This window comes from Thamnophis elegans, chromosome 11, assembly GCF_009769535.1.
Source record: "Thamnophis elegans isolate rThaEle1 chromosome 11, rThaEle1.pri, whole genome shotgun sequence".
NCBI classification, from domain to species: domain Eukaryota; kingdom Metazoa; phylum Chordata; class Lepidosauria; order Squamata; family Colubridae; genus Thamnophis; species Thamnophis elegans.
This window is the reverse complement of record NC_045551.1, coordinates 38,330,574-38,352,300: the sequence shown is the minus strand read 5'-3', so window position 1 is coordinate 38,352,300 and position 21,727 is coordinate 38,330,574. Positions and strand designations below refer to the sequence as shown.

General features: G+C 38.0%; 1 protein-coding gene across 1 annotated transcript in view; it reads right to left on the bottom strand.

Moving 5' to 3' along the window:
* Window positions 1-1,136: 1,136 nt before the first annotated feature.
* SH3RF3 (SH3 domain containing ring finger 3) overlaps window positions 1,137-21,727 on the bottom strand; it is a 218,529-nt gene continuing 197,938 nt past the window's right edge. The window contains exons 9-10 of the mRNA XM_032227048.1: window positions 5,815-6,152; window positions 1,137-1,631 (exon numbers count right to left, since the gene is read on the bottom strand). Coding sequence (XP_032082939.1) covers window positions 1,463-1,631; window positions 5,815-6,152 — 507 coding nt within the window. The 3' untranslated portion in view covers window positions 1,137-1,462. The remainder of the gene's footprint in view (window positions 1,632-5,814; window positions 6,153-21,727) is intronic.

Sequence of the window (21,727 nt, the reverse complement as noted above, 5' to 3'; positions counted from 1 at the left end):
TGACGTGCCCCCCCAATCATAAAAAGGCATTTGATGCTCAGTGCAGGAGATGTTGCCTTGCCAGGGATGAGCAAGAGCTTCCCTGTTGCCCATAGCCCTCTTTGTCTCCCAGTTCTTCTCGACCAGCTGCTTCTAGAGCCGTGATGGCGAATCTACGTGTGCCTGAAGTGGTACGCAGAGCCATGTCGCCTGGCATGCACAGAGTCACCTGTTCCTCTTCCGGATTTCTGGGGTTGGAGCTGGGGCTTCTGCCAGTGGAAGGCAGCCTTTCATGTGCAAGCGATGATCACCTGGCCTTCATGTGTGTGGCAGTGCCGGAAACTGGAAGAGCTGGTCTTCCGTTTTCCGGCGTAAGCATGCGTGCCAGCCAGCTGATCGTCGTGTGTGCATGCGCTCCAGTAACCGGAAGACTAGCTTGCAGAAACCGGAAGTTCATTTTCCAGCTTGCACATGCCCCTAGGGCAGCTCCTCTTCCATGTTGCAGCCCCGCTGATCATGCATGCGTGCTCCTTTTTCAGCACTCTGTGCCGAAAAGGTTTGCCATCACTGTTCTAGGGCTTCCTATTGAAAGCAAGATATCCTTCCACAACCCATCTGTCTTGTTAGCGCCAATGCTTTTTAGGGGCTTGGGGGTTTGGATGTGGAAATAGCCATTCCCTGGAAGACCTGTACCCAAGTCCAGTCTCCACAACTCACGGAAATAGCTACACACACAAAGTATCTGGTATCTCTTACAACTCTTACAAAAGGCTTTCCTGCAGCGGATCTACTGGGCCAACTGGAGATATGCAGATTACTGCCTCTGACTGCATCGACCCCTCTTGGTGGTCAGCTTGGGAAGCTTTGGATTGAGAAGGGGAGGAAACGCCACTTCCAAACCAAATCAACGAAAGCCAAATTTGGGCTGTGGTGGCAGGCTGGGAATGTCATCACGAGGACATGGAGTAGAGTATTTTTGAGGTATATGTGGAAATAAATTATATTTTGGGCTTCTGGTTCTTTCTACGTGAGCAATATTTTCTGCATGAGCCCAGTATTTGGAGGACAGACAACAAACATTCCCTGGCTGCCCTCTTAAACCCAGTTCCTTTTTCTCTTCCCTCAGCCAATAATAAGAACACTGCAGCTCAGAGAAATAAATTACAGCGATACAACACGTTTCTTTTCTTTCCCAAACGGAATTCCTCTATCATTTACATGAAATACACTGGCTGGGTTTTAACTTGTGTCCTCTCCATCTCTGGTCTGTTCCATGTAGAAGGCACAACTCCAACATACTGCTGTATGTACTGTTTGAAAGCGCCGCCAGACCCCTTGTTTCCAGGTGGTCAATCATTGAGCCTTTGGGAATCATAATCATGGCTCTCTCCCATTATGGCACTTTCCCTTTGTTGCTGCTTTATATGGTTTTTGTGCTCCAGCATTTCCTCCAGGACGTCCCTCAAGTCCACAACCCAAGCCTTCAAAAGCTCTCCACGAAGCTGCCGGGGAAGAGGCCTGACCTGCCATTCCGCTGTAACGTCCCTTTGTACCAACCATCTTCCCTTTTCTTGTGGACGAACACAATGTCACCCTCCTTCAGTTCAATCTCAGCTTCGCTCTGCGGGGGATACGGGACCACGACACGGTATCTTCCAGGAAAGAAAAGGGGGGGGGGAGGAGAAAGCTTATTGCATATACTGTGGATCCATTTACAAAGCAACATGTTTATCACTGATTTATTCTGTGTCGACCTCAGCCATTAGCAGCCCCAAAGACAGACCTGCTCAGGATTAGCCATCATCTTTGCCACCTTGCCATTGCAGGAAATGCCAGAAGAATCAGTACACCATGCCAGATTATGTCTATGTGTGCAAAGCTTGCCATGCAGGTATTGTTCTGATCGAAGATTCTCCAGAGCATGAAGCAAACTCCTTGTCCCAACAAAAAACCCTTTTATTAATGTACTGTGAATTCTGCTTATTCACAACCAGAAAAGTCTTTCAAGGGAGGATTTACAGTCACAGACCTTATCTGGCTTGGAGAGCTGCTAGGCTGATATCTGCAAAACTTGGCAAGGAGTCTCGGAGAGTCACGAACCAATTAAGTGAACTAATTGTCTCCTGCAAACTCCATTCCCTTTTTGCTCCTCTTTTATTTCCTCTGGGAGGGGCCATTCATCGTCCACCTGTGGCCTTACTTGCAAGTCAACCCCTGTTCTTTAGCTGTTCCCTTCGTCTGGCAACTCTGCACATGTGCATACTGGGAACAGGATCCAGTTGTTTGTTTGCCTCACTGATGTCTGACTCTGAAGGCAGCTGATAACTGGCATATGGCTCTTGCCCCCTCTCTGCCTCTGACACACAGCCCTCATCAGAGCCTTCCCCAGACTCCAGGATTGGCCCATGTTCCTCCCCAACCCCCTCTGAATCTGCTGCCAGCTCCGCAGGTGGGCCACAAGAGGCATAATGTGGCATACATACTTAATGTTAATTGCATATGTGTATTTATTTATACTCTGATTTAAAATTAATTGGCAAGCCCCTCCCCCCAAATCTGATGGTCAGCTCTCTTATACGGGCAGATGTACGGGCAAAGTTTGGCATGGAAGATCTTGTTTGACTGAGATAACATTTCCTATCAAATTGCCTATGGCAGAACTGCTCCTCTTATATTTAGGGTGCATTGCCAATTTCAACCGTGTGTAACTAAGTGTTTGCATTATTTTAAACACGTGTCGGCTAATTGCATTATTACATTGCAGCAATTTTAGCTAGAACAATGCCAACTAATCTTGCAACGCCATATGGATAAACAAAACGAGAGAAAGTTAGTCATCGTTCACTGGACCGTATCATTTTGGCAAAAGGATGTGTAAACTTCTCTTTCCCAGAATTCTTCAGATTGATATGTATTGCACTGATACAACAATCTTGACTTTCATTTAGATTCCCCAAATGCTTTTAAAAAATGGAAAATTAGTCTTAACTACAAAATTTCCACTGAAGGGTTGGACATATTTCCAATGAACAAATGATGAAACTTTAAAGTGATACATATGGATACATACTTAGAGACACACGAGATTTTCTCTCTTAAAAATATTGACTATATATCCCTTTGTGGGTTTTTTTTTTTGTTCAAAACCTAGCACAAATAACTAGCCATTAAGTCTCAAGAGAATGCTCTGCTGTTTTGCTAAACCAGGCTAATGCAATGTCAGTCCTTAACCTAGAGCAGGGATATTTCTATGACAACCTATAGCAGTTCTCACAGGGAAAAACTTCCAGGGGGCTTGTCTCAGTTCTGTTTGTGCAAGTCTTCAAGATGACAGGTGCTGCCTGAGCAATGACTCCAGCTTCATTGCACAAAGTTGCCAGAGGCTTGCGAGCATGACACACATGGCTGTTATCTAAATTAGGCAACCACTGGTTTGGTTGTTACCTTCCTTGATCTCAGTGTCCTCCTATTAACTTTCCCTAATCTTTTTAACATCTTTCCACTGGCCTGTCCTGATTCTGTCTGCCAACTCCTCCAATGTCGTCCAACTGGCCCAGTCAGGCCACATCTTCCCTGTTTTCCCCACTGGCCTGCTCACACCTCTGTCTTCCTAGCATCTTCTCACTAGGAAAAAGATCATTCTTAGCAACCTCTCAGACACCCATTCTGATTTTTCCAACATCCTTCTGCATCCCTAGTAGTGTTGAGCTTCCTGAAATATCCCATTTTTAGTTGTGCTTTACAATACCGGTTAAAACTGCGTGTTTATTCCATGTAGAATGAAAAAAAGAGAGCTATGTGTTAAAGAAGCAGCAATTGATTCTCATGAACCAGACCAAACAGACTAGCTAACCTTCTTGGTGTCATATCCTTGTACTATTGTTGTGTTTTGTCTCTGAACAGAGAGATACCAGTCTTGATGCAATCCATTTCTATCCATATATTTCTTCATTGCCTTTCTCTCAACACCTGTCATAGCATTAGATGGGCATGGAAAGAAAGATACCTGAAGGCAGAGTGGCTGGAATGGCAGCATTATACGTTGTAGGAGTTCGAAAGGTAACAGCAGCTTCTGGTCATGAAAACCTTTAAGGGCTTTCTCTGTACTTGCTTATATTTTTAACAAGCAACAACCCTACATAAACAATAGTCCGAAATTTGACTGTAGCATAATGGACATCATCTTGAAGTTTTTGATCAGACTCTGTGGACAATATGGAATTGGCTAGAAAGGCCAACTTTTTGTCAGCCCCAGATTTTAAAAAACACATACCTATAATCCTGTTTACATGATATCAAATATCTGAATTCATATCCTGGATTGATTAGAGGTGAATTTTAACCCAGGCTGAGCAGTATTAGGAGACTGAAATTCTGGTCATCTGGAAGACTAATCTAGTTTTGTTTTATCAATGTCTCATGTGGCAGTAAACAAAGGCTGAATCTTGAACATCTCAAAAAGTATATTGCTATAGTTTTTGTAATGAACAGTAGAACTAGATTTGGCACAAGAGTTTGTATGAGACTGGATAACATGTGTCCAAATCAGTCTTAGCTGTTCCAGGTCTTAAGCTTTCCTATTTCAAACATCCAATACAATGAATGTATTTTTTTAAAAAAATCTAATTCCAATGAAAGCTCTAGGAGTGACATTGAAAACCAAAGTTTTTGAGAGCAAAGATGTCAGTTTTGTCAACTGTCAGCTGTTGACCAGCTCTCAGGCCAAGAAGGACAAGGGGAGAAAAATATGTGAAGCTAAGGGGAAGGTAGAACAAAGGTACACCTGTTTGTTCAGTTTCTAGTAGCTTCATGCAAATAAGCAATACAGATTTCATATAGCCTTCCTGTATTAAAGGGCTGGGAAGTTTCTGCTGGGTTTACGCTGGGATGCCTGAACTAAGCTAGTTGTTTAGCTTCATTCAATATACAAGTAGCCAAGGAAACATCTCAAGGGCAAAATCAAAGATGAAAACATGTTTCCCAACTTCTACTGTGGGTCAATCAAGGGAGATGGACAAGCCATCACTCACAGTAATGAAGGCTCTCCTTAATGTCATCTCCCTGCATGGCCATTCACCAGGAATCTTTGTTCCAGAGATTCACTTCTGGAGTTGAAATCAGATGGTGGAAGAATGCTTGAAGAGATGTGTAATGAGATTAAGAGTGGCAGACAGAGAAAGATTCAGTACACTTTGCCTTTGTACCATTCAGTTCTTTCAATTGGATTCCAATCTTTGTTTTATATGTGGACTGGGTGGATCTATTTTGAAAGATAAAGGAAGGCAGTAATTTGGAGTTAGTCCAGTAACTAGATAGAATACTTATGAATGAAATATGAAACTTCTAAATGCTGAGTATTTGGGTGTACCTAGTAGGGCTGGTGTCATGTTGTAAATTGGCAGTGATTCTTCACTATGGATCAGACGGGCACCACATGAGACATGAAGCTTTGGGTACACATTTTTAAAAAGGCACTAACTATATTTATGAGAACAAATGGATGTAGAATGAACTTCCAGATTAATATAGCTGCTCAAGTAATTCCAAGACTAAGCTCCTCACAAAAAGATGAAATTAATATTCCTCACTTATTGATTAAAAATATACCAACTGTTAAGGAATAAAGATCAATTCTTCCATTCTAGAAGAATTCTGATTGGTTTGCTTTGATAATAGGAAAAAAAGCCGAAACAAACTGCAAATATACCCTTGCTGTTGAAACAAATCTTGTGCTGTGATATTAGAAAAAAAAATGGCCTTAATTGAAAGTGTTTGGAAATGCAAATCTGTAAATAGGGAATTTTCATTGCATGGTGTTTGCACTCAAGGCCTTACCTTTCTCGATTCAATGGCTTAGCTTCTGGGTGGCTGGTTGCCATTGAAGGTGGCAGTTGCCTTATGGGAGAAGGAATAGAAAAATTCAGATCCAAAGATCCCGTCTTTCTGTGCAGAGGCTCCATCTCCATTGCGCCTTGCATTTCACTCTCGATAGGGCACGATCCTGCCCTCCCATGGCTAGAGAGAGAGGACAGTTCAGGTCCCATTGCACCCTGCAGCATCCCTTCCACTATTGCCATAGGATCGTGTGTTGGAGACATGGAGGGAGGAGAGCGGGGTTTCTTTTTCGTGGATGCTCCTGCTAGAAGTTTCAAGAGTCCGCTTTTCTTTTCTTTCTGCATGAGGATCACATAAACCATTGATGGTCCGATTAGGCAATTGAAGTAAACATCATCACCTGTTTTTCATATCCACCAACACAAAAGCTAAATAGTCTTGCAGCAGGCAAAGTATGGACCTCTGGGGGGATGCATCTGTGTTTTTGTGTACCTTGGTGTGCATATGCATATACTACAAACCCAAATATTCATCCAGGTTGTTGCACTGAAGGATTTTATTTAGGCAGAAAAATAAACAAGAAAGCAAGCAACATTTCCACATTATCTTTGCAAAGATGATTATGTCCTTATGGACTGTAAATGCGATGTTCAATACCGGAGTTGGTATTATGTTTCATTGCAATAAGGACAAATGATTCATCCCAGGGAGGGAATAGGCAACTGCTGAAATTTGAAAAGGCAATAATGTTTGAGTCTACCCATGGGGGAAACAGAACACTGAATGTCTAAGTCCTTGGTGCAACAAGAAATTGGTTGTTCCTACAAGCATGTTGTTTCTCTGCTTATTTCTCTTGCTTCTCTCCTTTTGACTGATCCCAGCACTGGGGCCTTTGTGAGATCAGAACATGAAATCAATATGTCCTTGCAATGCACAATTTTCCCTTTCACCAGATCTTTTAAGTCAGCCGTGACACTATCCTCTTTAGCATACAATTATAGTGGATCATTCTGACTAGCAATGATGGGAGTTGCAACTGATCATACAAGCAAGCCCCAAGTAGTTTGTAAGTTTCTTCTAAATATTTGTTAATTTTGTTAATTTAACTGTCTTTCCAGGAAGCACAAAGTGGTATATGGCACTATATTCTCTCATTTTGTTCTTGCATTATTTCAATCTCAGTTAAACTGAAAGATAGTAGCTAAACAGAGGTTATCCCGGTTATAATACCATGTTTCCCCCAAAATAAGACAGGGTCTTATTTTCTTTTGACCCCTGAAATAAGTACTTGGCTTTATTTTTGGGGAGGTCTTATTATTTTTGAGTTGAAGGAGGCAGTGAGTGTGGTCGCCTCACAGCTACTGCTATGTTGCAATATTTTCGGGGAGGACTTATTTTCAAGGGAGGGCTTATTTTAGCGCATGTGCTCAAAAGCACAATTGGGCTTATTATCTGGGGAGATCTTATTTTTGGGGAAACAGGGTACACAGGTAGTCCTCAACCATTCATTTAGCAATTGTTTGAAGTTACAGCCACACTGGAAAAAGTGATTTATTATCAGTCTTGCAGTTATGACTATTGCAGAATTCACACATTCACATGATCAAAATTTGGTGTTTCGTAACCAACATGTATTTATGCGGTCACCACATGTGGCGTTGCCAGCTGTTTCCCATAAGCAAAATCTTTGGGGCAAACCAGATTCATTTAATAACCATAGCAAAAATGACTGTAAATTCAGGCATGATTCAATTAACAACCACTTTGCTTTGCAACCAAAATTTTGATTCCAGTTGTGATCATAAGTCAAGGACTACCTGTAGCTTCCTTGTCTTTAATCTGCCACTTTAAACATGGTTTTCTATTCCATTTCATTTCAACTTTCAATTTAGCTTCTATCTATATCTATGCTAAATTTAAAGATAGATAAATAGATAACACAAATAAGCATATACAACAATTCATCTTAAATCCTACTATAGAGCCCTTGACAAAGCCTTGATGATAAGTAACAAAATGTGCATTATAGGTTGTATAAAAATCTTATCAGTGAGCAGAAAAGCAACACAGAAACTGTCTGATTATCTGGAGACTGCTGTGAGAAAGGGAAAAATAAGGTTTTGCTACAATGTTATATAAAACCTGCAATATAAAAGACCACATGTAATTCATTCTACCTCTGGCGTGCCATACGTGCAGAAACAATGTGATATGGGGAGTTTGTGATACCTGTCCTGTAAGTATGCTGAAAAAAGGACATTAGAAGTGAGCCCACAGTTTCTAAAAACAATTTGCTTACTGCTAAGAATGCACACCAGAAACCTTTTTCTGTATAATATGTATGAACATATGGGGGAATTTAAATGTTTTAAAGCCAAAGTTTGAGAAAAAAAAAATTCCCGCTTCATAACATTACTACAAGATAAAACAATGTGCACTGTCTCAATTTTGTCATTTCTTCTATTTATTTATTTTTTGGAAATTCCCCTTATATGTGTCAGCAAAGGCAGGAGTTTCCTTCTAATCTATTGGTAAATTAATCTGGCAAGATATATAAAATATTTAATGTTAATTAAGGCAATGTGTTTCACTTATTTATAGGTTTGCAGACTTATCAAATCAAATCTTCATTATAGTCACAGACTAGCATATGAAGACGTACAGTAATTCACAATTAATCAAGGATAAGTTTAATTATTATTTTACAGTGTATTTGTCTTGTTGAGCTTTATATCAAACTGGATACCAGAATAATACAGCAAGATCAGAGAGCACCATGAACCTCATGGCTTTCTTTTTCATTTTAGTTTTCTTATTATTAAAATTTACAAGATGCCCAACTCCCAGGGACTCTATCTCAATCACATTAAACTACCATCTGTTTCTATATATTTTATGGAACTGATGTTTCTCCGGCTTTGCTATTGCTACATTTCATCCTGATTTTCAACAGTTGTGAGTCAAGAGTTCACTTTTTCTTGCCTGGCAGTACAGAGTATTCACCAATACAACACTGAAAAAGTGTATGCTCTTGCTTTTTAAAACTTTGGCAAGTCTACCCAGTTTGGGGTTGGGCAGCCTTAAAACATGCTAGCTGAATTTTGTTTTGCCCTAATTAGATTCAACTTAATGGGATCCAGACCCAGATGCCGAAAAAGTAATGTCTTAATAATTTTTTGGAATGGAAACAAATATTTAGGCTGATTGGCGAGATCATCTATAAAATGTTGAATTCAGGAAAGCCAGGAAACTACAGATCCATCAGCTTGACCTTAATACCAGGGAAGATTCTGGAAAAAATAATCAAGCAATGAATCAGCAAACACTTAGAAGCAAACAAGGTAATAATCAAAAGCCAACATGGGTTTGTCAAAAACAGATCATGCCAGACTAATCTTAAAGCTTATATTCTTTGATGAAGTGACAAAACTAGTGGACCAGAGGAATGCTGTAGATATAATTTACTTGGACTTCAGTAAGGCATTTGACAAAGTAGACTATAATAACCTACTACTTGATAAAATAGAAAAATGTGGGTTAGACAGCATCACCACCAGATGGATTCGTAACTGGCTGACCAACCACACTCAACATCTAGACCTCAATGGAACTGCATCTACATGGAGGGAGGTATGCAATGGGGTACCCCAGGTCTCTGTTTTAGGCCCAGTACTCTTCAACATATTCATCAATGATTTGGACAAGGGGATAGATGGGGAACTCATAAAATTTATAGACGACACCAAGCTAGCGGGAATAGCCAACACTCCAGAAGACAGGTTTAAGATACAGAAGGATCTTGACAGATTTGAACATTGGGTTCTATCTAACAAAATGAAATTCAATGGTGAAAAAAGTAAGGTTCTACATTTAGGCAAGAAAAACAAAATGCACGGGTACAGTATAGGTGGTACCTTGCTCAATAGTGGTGACTGTGAAAGGGATCTTGGAGTCCTAGTGGACAACCATTTAAATATGAGCCAGCAGTGTGCAGCAACTGTCAAAAAAGCCAACACAGTTCTAGGCTACATAAACAGAGGGATTGAATCAAGATCACGTGAAGTGTTAATACCACTTTATAATGCCTTGGTAAGCCCACACTTGGAATACTGCATTCAGCTTTGGTCACCACAATGTAGAAAAGATGTGGAGACTCTAGAAAGAGTGCAGAGAAGAGCAACAAAGATGACTCCCGTATAAAACATATAAACAATGGTTGCTGGAACTGGATATGTCTAGTCCTAGTTTAATGAAAAAAAGGACTAGGGGAGACATGATAGCCGTGTTCCAATATCTCTGGGGTTGCCACAAAGATGAGGAAGTCCAACTATTCTCCAAAGCACCTAAGGGTAGAACAAGAAGCAATGGGTGGAAACTAATCAAGGAAAGAAGCAACTTAGAACTAAGGAGAAATTTCCTGACAGTTAGAACAAGTAGTCAGTGAAACAACTTGCCTCCAGAAGTGGCAAATGCTCCAACACTGGAAGTTTTAAAGAAGAAACTAGATAATCATTTGTTTGAAGTGGTGTAGGGTTTCCTGCCTAAGCAGGGGATTGGACTAGAAGATCTCCAAGATCCATTCCAACTCTGTTATTCTATATTCTAACTGGGAAGAATGAATTTGGAAAATGACTAGATCAGTTTATCTGAAGGGCTTTAAACAAAAACTGAGGGGGGAGGGTGACCAAACTTTAGGACCTAATCCCACGCATAAACCGCAACATAACCTGTCAAACAAGAAGATGGGAAAGAAGGAAAGAAAAACTCAGATACAAAGCAGGAAATTTAAGAGGCATATCCAGGGTAAGCCACAAAGGGCTCAGATGCTTATACAGTATCACTGCAGCTACCAAAAAGCCAATGCAATCCTAGGCTGCATTAACAAAGGGATAGAATCAAGATCATGTGAGGTGTGAGTATTGCTTTATAAGGTAAGAATACACTTGGAATTCTGCATTCAATTTTAGTCACCACAATATAAAAAAAAAGATGTTGGGACTCTGGAAATAGTGCAGAGAAGAGCAACAAAGATGATTAGGAGACTGGAGGATAAAACATATGAAGAATGATTGCAGGAATTGGGTATTTCTAGTCTTGTGAAAAGAAGGACTAGGGGTGACATGATAGCAGTGTTCCAATACTTGAGGGGCTGCCACAAAGAAGAGAGAGTCAACCTAATTTTCAAAGCACCAGAACGCAGAACAAGAAACAATGGATGGAAAATAATTAAGGAAAGAAGCAACCTAGAACAAAGTCGAAATTTCATGACAGTGAGAACAATTACCCAATGGAACGGCTTGTCTTCAGAAATTGTGGATGCTCCATCACTGGAGGCATTTAAGAAGAGATTGGGCAGCCATTGTCTGAAATGGTTTAGGGTTTGAGCAGGGAGTTGGACTAGAAGACCTCCAAATTCCCTTTCAATTCTGTTATTCTGTTCTTTTCTTAATTACTATGTGCAAAATGGAATAAAAACTGTCTTGATTAGTTCTATTCTTCTAACCTAACCTACAATTCTTTGATCAGTTAAAGAAAGAGTAGCATTTCTGTAGGAGATGACCAGGCTGAGCCTCGGGGAGGGGTCAAATGTGTAATCAGTCATGAGGCCCTGTGTGCCCACAAGAGATCTAAGCCCAGTCCAACTTGAATTCCTTTCTTAACTCCCACTCTTTCCCCTTGACTGCTAATAGTTCAGTCTCTTGTAGAGAGTTTAAGCTTGCAATAAATATTTATACTCATTTGAACTGCCCGAATCTCTTGATTTCTGTGGCGCCTAATAATTTATGGTTGATTTTTCTGGCAATACTCCTACATAGCTACACATTCAACAATTGGTTAAATCTTTATGTACGTGAGTTGGATATTGCCATCCTTAGATAGGAAGATAAGTCACGTACAATCCTGTTGATGGTGATTCTTAGGATTGATTAGAAACCTATCAGAATTTTGTAGTCAAATATGCCATTTGGATTTGCTAGCCTTTGTTGTATACCCAAAATTACATCTTCAGAATTTTGTAATGTGTTTGGCAACTCAAAATTTAGTACATAAATGAAAATACAACCCAACCAAATATGTTAGCAAAAACTATGCATCAAAATGCTACCTCCTAAAGAAAAAAATTGTTATCCTAAATCCACCCTTTAAGAAAAGCACTAAAATGCCCACAATACATATTTTAGAAGTGTTTGTGAAAATGCTGACGGTTTAACTGCAAATATTTTCCCAGCGAACAGCTAACAGAACATGCAGTAGTACAGATGAGAAATTTTGTGCACGGCTGACAAAATCATTTTCTGTATCAGAAATAACAGAAGTATCTTAAGTGAAAGCAGTAAATGAAGCATGCTGAATGACAGAAGTGTCCTCAGTGTGGGTTCCTTCTAACTGGTGGGATTTGGAAAAAAACGCTGGCTTTCAAAGTACTCTCCAGATTAGAGATCCAACTTGTGCAGAATAGTGTAAGAATCCTTGAAATATTAAAATTGGGATTTGGTTGCCCTTGTGAAATAATGGCCAAAGTACAGGTGAAACTTCGAAAAATTAGAATATCGTGCAAAAGTTCATTTATTTCAGTAATGCAACTTAAAAGGTGAAACTAATATATGAGATAGACTCATTATATGCAAAGCAAGATAGTTCAAGCTGTGATTTGTCATAATTGTGATGATTATGGCTTACAGCTCATGAAAACCCCCAAATCCACAATCTCAGAAAATTAGAATATTGTGAAAAGGTGAAATATTCTAGGCTCAAAGTGTCCCACTTTAATCAGCTAATTAAGCCATAACACCTGCAAAGGGTTCCTGAGCCTTTAAATGGTTTGTCAGTCTGTTCAGTAGGAATTACAATCATGGGAAAGACTGCTGACCTGACAGTTGTGCAGAAAACCATCATTGACATCCTCCATAAGGAGGGAAAGCCTCAAAAGGTAATTGGTGTGGCATGGAAGCTAGCAAAGTCCAGGGTCAACGCAGCTGTCTATCAGGAGATTTTGGAGCACTTCATGCTTCCTTCTGCAGACAAGATTTATGGGGATGCTGATTTCATTTTCCAGCTGCCCACACTGCTAAAAAAGTACCAAAACCTTGTTCAATGACTGTTGGATTACTGTGCTTGATTGGCCAGCAAACTCACCTGACTTGAACCCCATAGAGAATCTATGGGGCATTGCCAAGAGAAAGATGAGAGACATGAGACCGAATAACGCAGAAGAGATGAAAGCCGCTATTGAAGCATCCTGGTCTTCCAGACCACCTCAGCAGAGCCACAGGGTGATAGCTTCCATGGCACACCACATTGAGGCAGTAATTGCTGCAAAATGGGCTCAAACCAAGTACTGAGTACATATGCATGCTTATACTTTTCAGAAGTACAATATTGTTCTATGTACAATCCTTGTTTTATTGATTGCATGTAATATTCTAATTTTCTGAGATTGTGGATTTAGGGTTTTCATGAACTGTTAGCCATACTCATCACAATTATGACACATCACAGCTTGAACTATCATGCTTTGCATGCAATGTGTCTATCTCATATATTAGTTTCACCTTTTAAGTTGCATTACTGAAATAAATAAACTTTTGCATGCTATTCCAATTTTTTGAGTTTCACCTGTACATCAAAACTGCCAGCACCAACCTCACTGTTAGCAGGGAACACTGCAATGGGGTACAGGTATCTTTGGGTCCCTCTAGAGATGACACAACATATGGAGGATTGCAACAGGAATGTAAGAGTAGTAAATGGTAAGGGGCATGAAAGCAAGAAAAGGGAATGCTGTGTACCTATGATGCAACAGATTGAGTGTAGCTGGGCTAATTCTTGGAAACAAAATTGATGAGTAAATATAGGAGAGTGAAAAAGTATTCATTCTTGAAGGGTTAATATCTACAGCAAAAAGTATGAATTGGTATCATATTAATTATGTGTAGATGTGAGAGTAGGAACAGTGTTATGATAGCTGAATGTGATATTCCAGTCTATGGTACCCCTGGGAACCTAGAAGAGAAGAACAGTTGTACAAACTTCTGCATGCCAACTATTCTCCCATATAGAGAAAAGAACATAGCACTATTTGGCTATTTAAAGGTTCTTTTCCATTTGACTAGATGGAAAGAAAGGGGCTGTAATGGAATGGCAAATATCGCTGGAGGAAGGCTGCTGAATGAAATAATGTTTTAAATAAAAATACACTGTTACTTGACTGAAGCTGGGATTTGGCACAAACTGCTGGATCCGTGTTGGTCCTTGATCTGTAATAATAAACTAAACTAAAAGTCCTGGATAGTCCAGCATAGAAAAGTCAGGATTGCCTGAGCAGAATGCGCATTCTCCTGCAGCTGAGATAATAACCCATGGCTCCCTCTCTGCACACATGCAGAGAAGAACAAAAGAAACACGTGTATGCCCAATTTCATAGGGTTGCAGAATGATAATGCTTACCCTGCTAATCATGGTAATAAAAGAGTGATCAATACGTTTGGTGCATTTGAAATATTGTTCTAAATAATTTACATGGCCTGCCTAACAACTCTTGTATTTTCTCATTCTGATTCTCAATTAGAGTTTGCATTTATTAAATTTCCCCTCCTCCTATTGTAGAGAGAAAAGTGAGCAAATGGGATTATTTCTGGCAGTCTATAAAAACCAGAACCAGAATTTTCTTCACTATAAGGGGGTAATAAAAAAAAAGAATTCTGCTAGAAATTAACAGCTGCCAGATTGGATTTAAATATTCATTTATGGCATACCTCTGCCATGGCCACTAATGCTCCTATCACACACATAAAATTTAATGTAATTCAAGAGATTTTTTATTGAAAGGATCAAATAATATCCAATTGCATCTTACATGTTTGTACCTACTGCCAAACATTCATATATGTTAATTTATATCCTAACATCTTCATATAGAAATACTATAAAATGGTTCTAAATTTAACTGTAAATTTAATTTTAAAAAAATTTCTTCATTTTTTTAAGGCTTGTAATTTGAATATTAAAATATTGAAGTCCATGATACAGAATTGCATGAATGGAATTAGGAAGATTCTGGAATGGAATATATATATAAGTGTATATATATATATATATATATATATATATATATATATATATATATATATATATATATATATATATATATATATATGTTATATTTATGCTGATAAATAAATAAAGGGAGACTAGTATAGATCTATTTCAAGCTATTTAGCTCTCATCAGCTAGCCATACCCAAGTTTGGGAATCGAACCTGTGCTCTATTGCCTCCCAGGCAGGGTTGGGAGGCAATAGAGCACAGGTTCGATTCCCAAACTTGGGTATGGCTAGCTGATGAGAGCTAAATAGCTTGAAATAGATCTATACTAGTCTCCCTTTATTTATTTATCAGCATAAATATAACAAATGTAACAAAAAAGGCAACAGTAAAAAATATTGGGTTTCTGTCTGGATGGTCTCTTGTGACGAGCCTAATGACAGAGAGTGGAAGTGTGACCTTCCTCCCATACTTGGGCATACCAGGGGTTGTGACTTTAAGTATATATATGTATGTATGTATGTATGTATGTATGTATGTGTGTATATATATATATATATATATATATATATATATATATATATATATATATATATATATATATATATATATATATATATATATAAATAAATAAAAAACAAACAAATAAATGCAACACAAATGTAATAAGGCAGCATAAAAAAATGGCTTTCTGCCTGGATGGCCCCCAGAGTGAGCCGATAGACAGAAAAGGGAAGCAGTATGCTCCCTCCCATATTTGGGCATACCAGGGGTTGTGACACAATACATACATACATACATATGTATATGTATGTATGTATGTGTATGTATATGTATATGTGTGTGTATGTATGTATGTATATATATACATACACACACACATACATACATACACACACATATACACACATACACACACATACATACATATATATATTCTGAAGATTATATTCTGAAGATTACAAATGTTTAAGAAAAGTCATTTTTAAGGATGCTTGAAGAAGCGCTAAAGCTAACAACAGGAGACAATCCTGTTTCATTACATAATTTGAAGCATACTATGTATTGACAGTTGGAGTTCATACATTTGGCTGAGTTAATTGCCAGCCTGAGAAATAGTTATCCATTGATTGTTGCTATAGATCTTTTGCTGTAATGTTAGGAAAGAAATGGCAGGCAAAATGCGAAGCATGAGATAACTCTTATAGATAAGTGTTTTATGATCTGAAACCTTCATGGCCATAAAATAAATGAGGAAAAGGATCTACAGCCCAATGTACAATCCAAATGGGAATAAGATCAATAATTTGCTTTAAAGCTAACATTTCAAATTATTTGAATCATTGACAGGACAGTGGGCCTAAACAAGCACAGTGAAAGGGCTTTAATGTTTATTTTGCATTGGAGTCTTCCTTGATACTCGATTGTGTTTGTTCATTCATTCTGATGAACTTCTGATATATTAATTTATATAGAAATTTATTATTCAAAGATTCTTTGTACCTTTACTTGTAAATACGTTTTCTAAATAAAGAAATGAAACTATGGATTACAAACAGTAGCTGAAAACACTGAGACATCTAATCCAGATTTTGAGCTCTGCCCTACCATAATTTATTCCATTTGCAAGACATTTCCAAAATACTTTAAACCCCTTAGTTTCTCCATTTTGTTTTTGCCATCCTAGAATCTCAAACGTGTTTTGTATAGCTCCTACTGTATATTCGGTTCCCAGGAAGCATCTTTACTTACCTGAATTAGCCAGTCGCTGATCCTTGAGTAGGCTACTAACTGATTTAAAACAATAGATGCAACTGATGACTCATGTTGCCTGAGATAAAGAATAAATCCAATTATGAAAAACCCCAATAGCAGCAGTAAAGTTTGCCAAACTTCTGGAACAAATGCCTGGAGAAACAGCCAGGTCTTCAGAACCTTGCGAAAGTTGAACAGGGTTTTCAGGTCACACTATCATAGACAAGTCACAACTCCTGGTCCAGCAAGATGAAATTGTTTAATAGAAGGGCCCAGAGCACGTCCTGTCTGCTACATCTAGTAGGGGGAGCAGAACAACAAAGAAAGACAGTCTAACAAACTAACCCTATGCCATAGAGGCCTTTATAGGAAAGAAAGGTATCTTGAATCGTATCTGGAAGCTTATCAGGAGGCAATGCAGCTCATGGAGCAGACTTATATCAGCTACCACCAGAAACATCGAAAACTGTCAATACCGTCACATTCAGGACAGTTGTGAGTTCCAAATGCTGTGATATGTGTTATATAGATTACAGTAATCCATGTAAGAATTGACTAAGACTTGATTAACTGTGAAGAAGACCTCCCAGTCCAAGAAGGGATGCAATTGGTGCACAAGAAGAACTTGTGCAAACTATAGACTTACAAGGTAGACCACATCAATTAACTGTTGCTGCATAGGTTTACAACTATTTTTTTTAGTAAAATGGCTATAATAACAGAATCTTGCAGATTTAAATCTACTTTCCCTCCTCCTTTTATTTTCATGTGAATTAGGAGAGTTCCTGTGTTAGATGTTTTTGAAAGTAACTTCGTATGGGCTTAATCTATGTTGATCTATTTGTTGCCTTGATAACAGACCTTCCCTCTCTCTGTCAAGGTCATCCTTTATATTCCCAACACGAAGGCCCCCTAGCCATGTTTGCCACTTATATTATACTTACGGTAGTCAGATACCTAGTTGCCTTGCCCGAAAGAGCATACTGTATAATAGAAATAAAGCTTACAGCTATGCTACAACTCACTTATCTTTTTATGCATTCAACAGATTTCTTCCTGGAGTCAAAACTGTGGGGCTTCTAAAATTATAAAGCTGCAGGATGGGAACAATCTCCTAGACCCACTGTAATTTCTCAAGATTCCTAGATTTTGAAGGCATCCAAGATACAGTTCAAATTATTTACTATGGAATGATAGTCTAAGTTTGTACAGTCTGATGCACATAATGAAACATATTAAAACGTATGTTTAAAAAACCCACCAATATTATGCTCCTTGCAAATACTGTTTTGCTGCCAAATCAGTATGCAAAATGTGAATAGAAAAAAACAACCATATTCTTCATGAGAAGACTACAAAGAGATTACACTGGGAGTTCTCACCATGGGTGTTCCCAGAGTAAAATATGTCTGGTTCTGTGCTGAACTTTGATTCTGTAACCTATTTCTGAGAAAAATATGGGTGTGGAAAAGAGCTAGAGAATGATCCACTGCACAGTTTACATTATAGGATTAAAATAGTTTGGCTTTATATAATATCCAATTCCTTACTTTTGTTTAAACACAACCTTTCAGGAATCTTAGCAAATTATCAACAGGCTCTTTTCAATTAAAATCCTACAAATGTTCTTTACCTAATGTTCCATGCGGACTAAGCAGCAACTACTTAAACAATAAAAACGAGAATTTTCCAGGTATGTCAAATTTCTAATGAATCATGTGACTATTGCTGATTATTGCTGAACCAGCCAGATCAGTCTTTTGGCAGAGGAAAAGCTGTGGGCCACATGCACTGAACTTAAGAGGAAATTAAACTTTAGCAGTTAAATCAAGCTTTTATCATTGCAGAACAAAATTTGGCAGTGCTACATTTCTACAGTTAAGAATAAATTGAGGGGAATCTATGTCTGCAGCTGCATGCTATTTTGCTTTTCTTATTTTACTATTTTCTGGAGCTAAAATGCATATTCTTAAATGTACTAAGACCAAAAAAAAAATACGGGAATTATAATCAATATACTAAACTGAAATGAAATTCCATCTTGAACTAATTTAATGTTAAACATCCAAAATACTCACATTTGCTTTAAACGCCAAAAATTCTCTCTGAATGATAGTCCAAGATGTAATTTGTGAACAAAAGGAATTTATTTTTTTATGATGCTAGGTCCAAGACATTAACAGAACAGTATAACAGAGTTTGAAGGGATCTTGGAGGTCTTCTAGTCCAACCTCCTGCTCAAGTAGTGGACTCTCTACCATTCTAGACAAATGACTCTCTTCTTAAAAACCTCCAGTGATGGAGTACCCATAGCTGATTCATTGTTCTCACTGTCGGAAATTTCTCCTTCGTTCTAGGTTGGATCTCTTTTGATAAGCTTCCACCCATTACTTCTTGTCCTGCCCTCAGGTACTTTGAAGATGGAATGGGACAATTGCCACGGCCAACTCATATGATTAAGTCGCCATGGCCAATTTGTGACAGCCAACTCACCATGGCCAACTCGCCATGGGACAATTCACCATGGGGGAAGAGTTACATTAATATTGAAGAAATAGTAGAATAGAATCATTGAAGAAAAAATGCGAAAGGAGGGGCAAAATTGACTGACTGACTGATTAACTGAAAGACATTGATGACTGACTGTCTTATCCTTGTATGACTTGGACTGTTTGATGGACTCTGATACTTCTATTTCCATGAAAGTAAAAGCCTATTTAAACTGCAGTGTCTCTGCCGGTTTGTGTGTTCTCCAACAAAACTCTCACAACGCTTTGCTGAACGTACTCGCTCTCCCAAAGGGAGCTTACCTAATAAAAATGATGTCAATGACAAAAATCAAAATATTGTTTAACTATTTTAAATAATTAAATTGAACTGTTGAATTTTCACCTAGCCCATTGAGATTGTCCCTTCTATAGCATATTTAAATGAATAATAATAATAAACAAAAACTTTAGCTTTCCCCACATAGTTCTGTTATTTTTATTCTGCTATTTGTCTTTTAATGGTAGTGTTATACTTTTTTACCTTTATGTCTCTTCTGTATTTTTATTACTGCACTACTTGTTATTTTAATAAAATTGTTTCCACAACATTTGCTATGTCCTCATTGGGGTGACATTACCTGCTGTGACCCACCTTGATGGGAATGTCTCTATAAATAAAAATGTAAAATAAATAAATAAATAAATTTATCATTGTGTAAAAACAGCATGTTTTCATCTGATGGGTAGCAGCTGCTCAATAGCTATTTTAATTATTTAATTATTTTATTAAACGTCTAGCCTATTTTTCCTCTAGTAGATCTGAGCAACCGGTATATACCTGTGTCTCTGAATAATTTCTAAGGCCAGGCTGGATTAAACTGTAGCTGCTGAACACTTCTATGGCTTTATATGGGGCTTCTCTGTGGTGGTACCAGGCCTGTGGGAAGCTTCCCCGCCCACTAGGATTCCAGAAGGTTCAGGTCATGTCTCAGGCGTTATGGCCAGGAGGATGGGTGGGTGTTTCTGTTTGCTTTCCTTGACAATTTTGGTGAAAAGTTGATTATCTTTATTTGACATCTTTTATTTATTTATTTTTAACTGAGATTTTTGCTTTCATGTTTAGTTAGCTTCCCAGTGTTAAGATATACATTTGCAAGATAAATACATAAGTAAATTTGTAGGTCACACCAGAGAAGAACGGATGGCATTTACTAACTGGTAAAAAAGAAGAATCACTGCACTATTTTAAGCATAGTGTACAGGAATGAAATTATGCACGAATCAATAATTCCTTAAGTCCATATGGTAATTCTACCCTACATTAGACAATTTGAACAGATTTTACTACTGGCTTAGAGGAACAAATGGTATTTTCAAATAGCTGGCTTTCAACTAATTTGGGTATATTCTAGGCATCAGAAAATTATAAAGATATTCTGTCACTGATGATGGATTCATAAGCTGTTCCAAGAACCAACAACATATTCATCTCTTTAGCAACCACAGTGCCATATGCTTTGGGAAAGTTTAATCAGAATTCTTATCAGAAGTCAGGATTCCCCCCCCCCCCAGAAAGAATAATTAGATGTTTAAACATTTCTAGTGTGATTTGCTTCATCAGATTAAGCTCCTGGAACAGGATCATTTTGTTCAAGTTAATAGTTACACCTGACATGAAAACAATAGCTAAATTATTTATCAAATAAACTGTCAGAGGAAAAAAATAGATCAATATCAAATCATAATAGATTAGTAATTAACAGAAATATTACTGTTAAAGAGGAAATTGTATTCTGTGATTTTTAACACATAATACACTGCTGCAGATTGGTTTATGGTAATAAACCAAAGAAATGTAAAATCCTTTTTATAAAAAAGTTATAAAAACAATACAGGTGTTTTGCCCTCTGTGCTTAACATTATAATATTAAATTATCCACATCCACAGCTATCCTATTGCTTCAACTTGAAATTGTTTTAACTTCTAAAGACGAAACTTGGAAATTGAAGGCTTCAGAAACAAATGTTTTTTATTCCAAAAATCTGAAGTTGACAATGGATGGAAGCAAATTTACTACAGTGATTTGACTTCCTCACATGTTTCCAGCAACTTTCCAATCAGTCATTAATAACTACTGGTATGTGAAAGTGTATACTAAAACAGTATTTCTTTTTTTTAAAAAAACCAGAAGTTTCAAAATTGTTTTTATAGATTGGAACACAAAGCTGAACTCTCCAAGATGAACTTCAACCTAATAATATATAGCATTTACAAAATACAGACAAAGATGTTTAGTGTATAATAAAGAACTAAGTATTTGGTGGATTGTCTACAGATCATAAGCCAGCAGGAATTACTAAAGGAGTTACTAAAATCCCCAATGTAGTCTTAAGTCACACTAACCATTATGTGCAGCCACAGAGTTTCTTTTGGCACCTTTAAGCCTGAATGCAAAGCATCCAAAAAAAGAGATGAAGTCACACGATCAGCTAATGGAGAATGGAACAACAAGGCAGGGCTCAGGTTTTGAATTTAGATGACGTGTAGAGGTGGTCCTTACAACTATTCATTTAGAGACTGTTCAAAGTTACAAAAGCACTGAAAAAAGTGACATGATAATTTCCA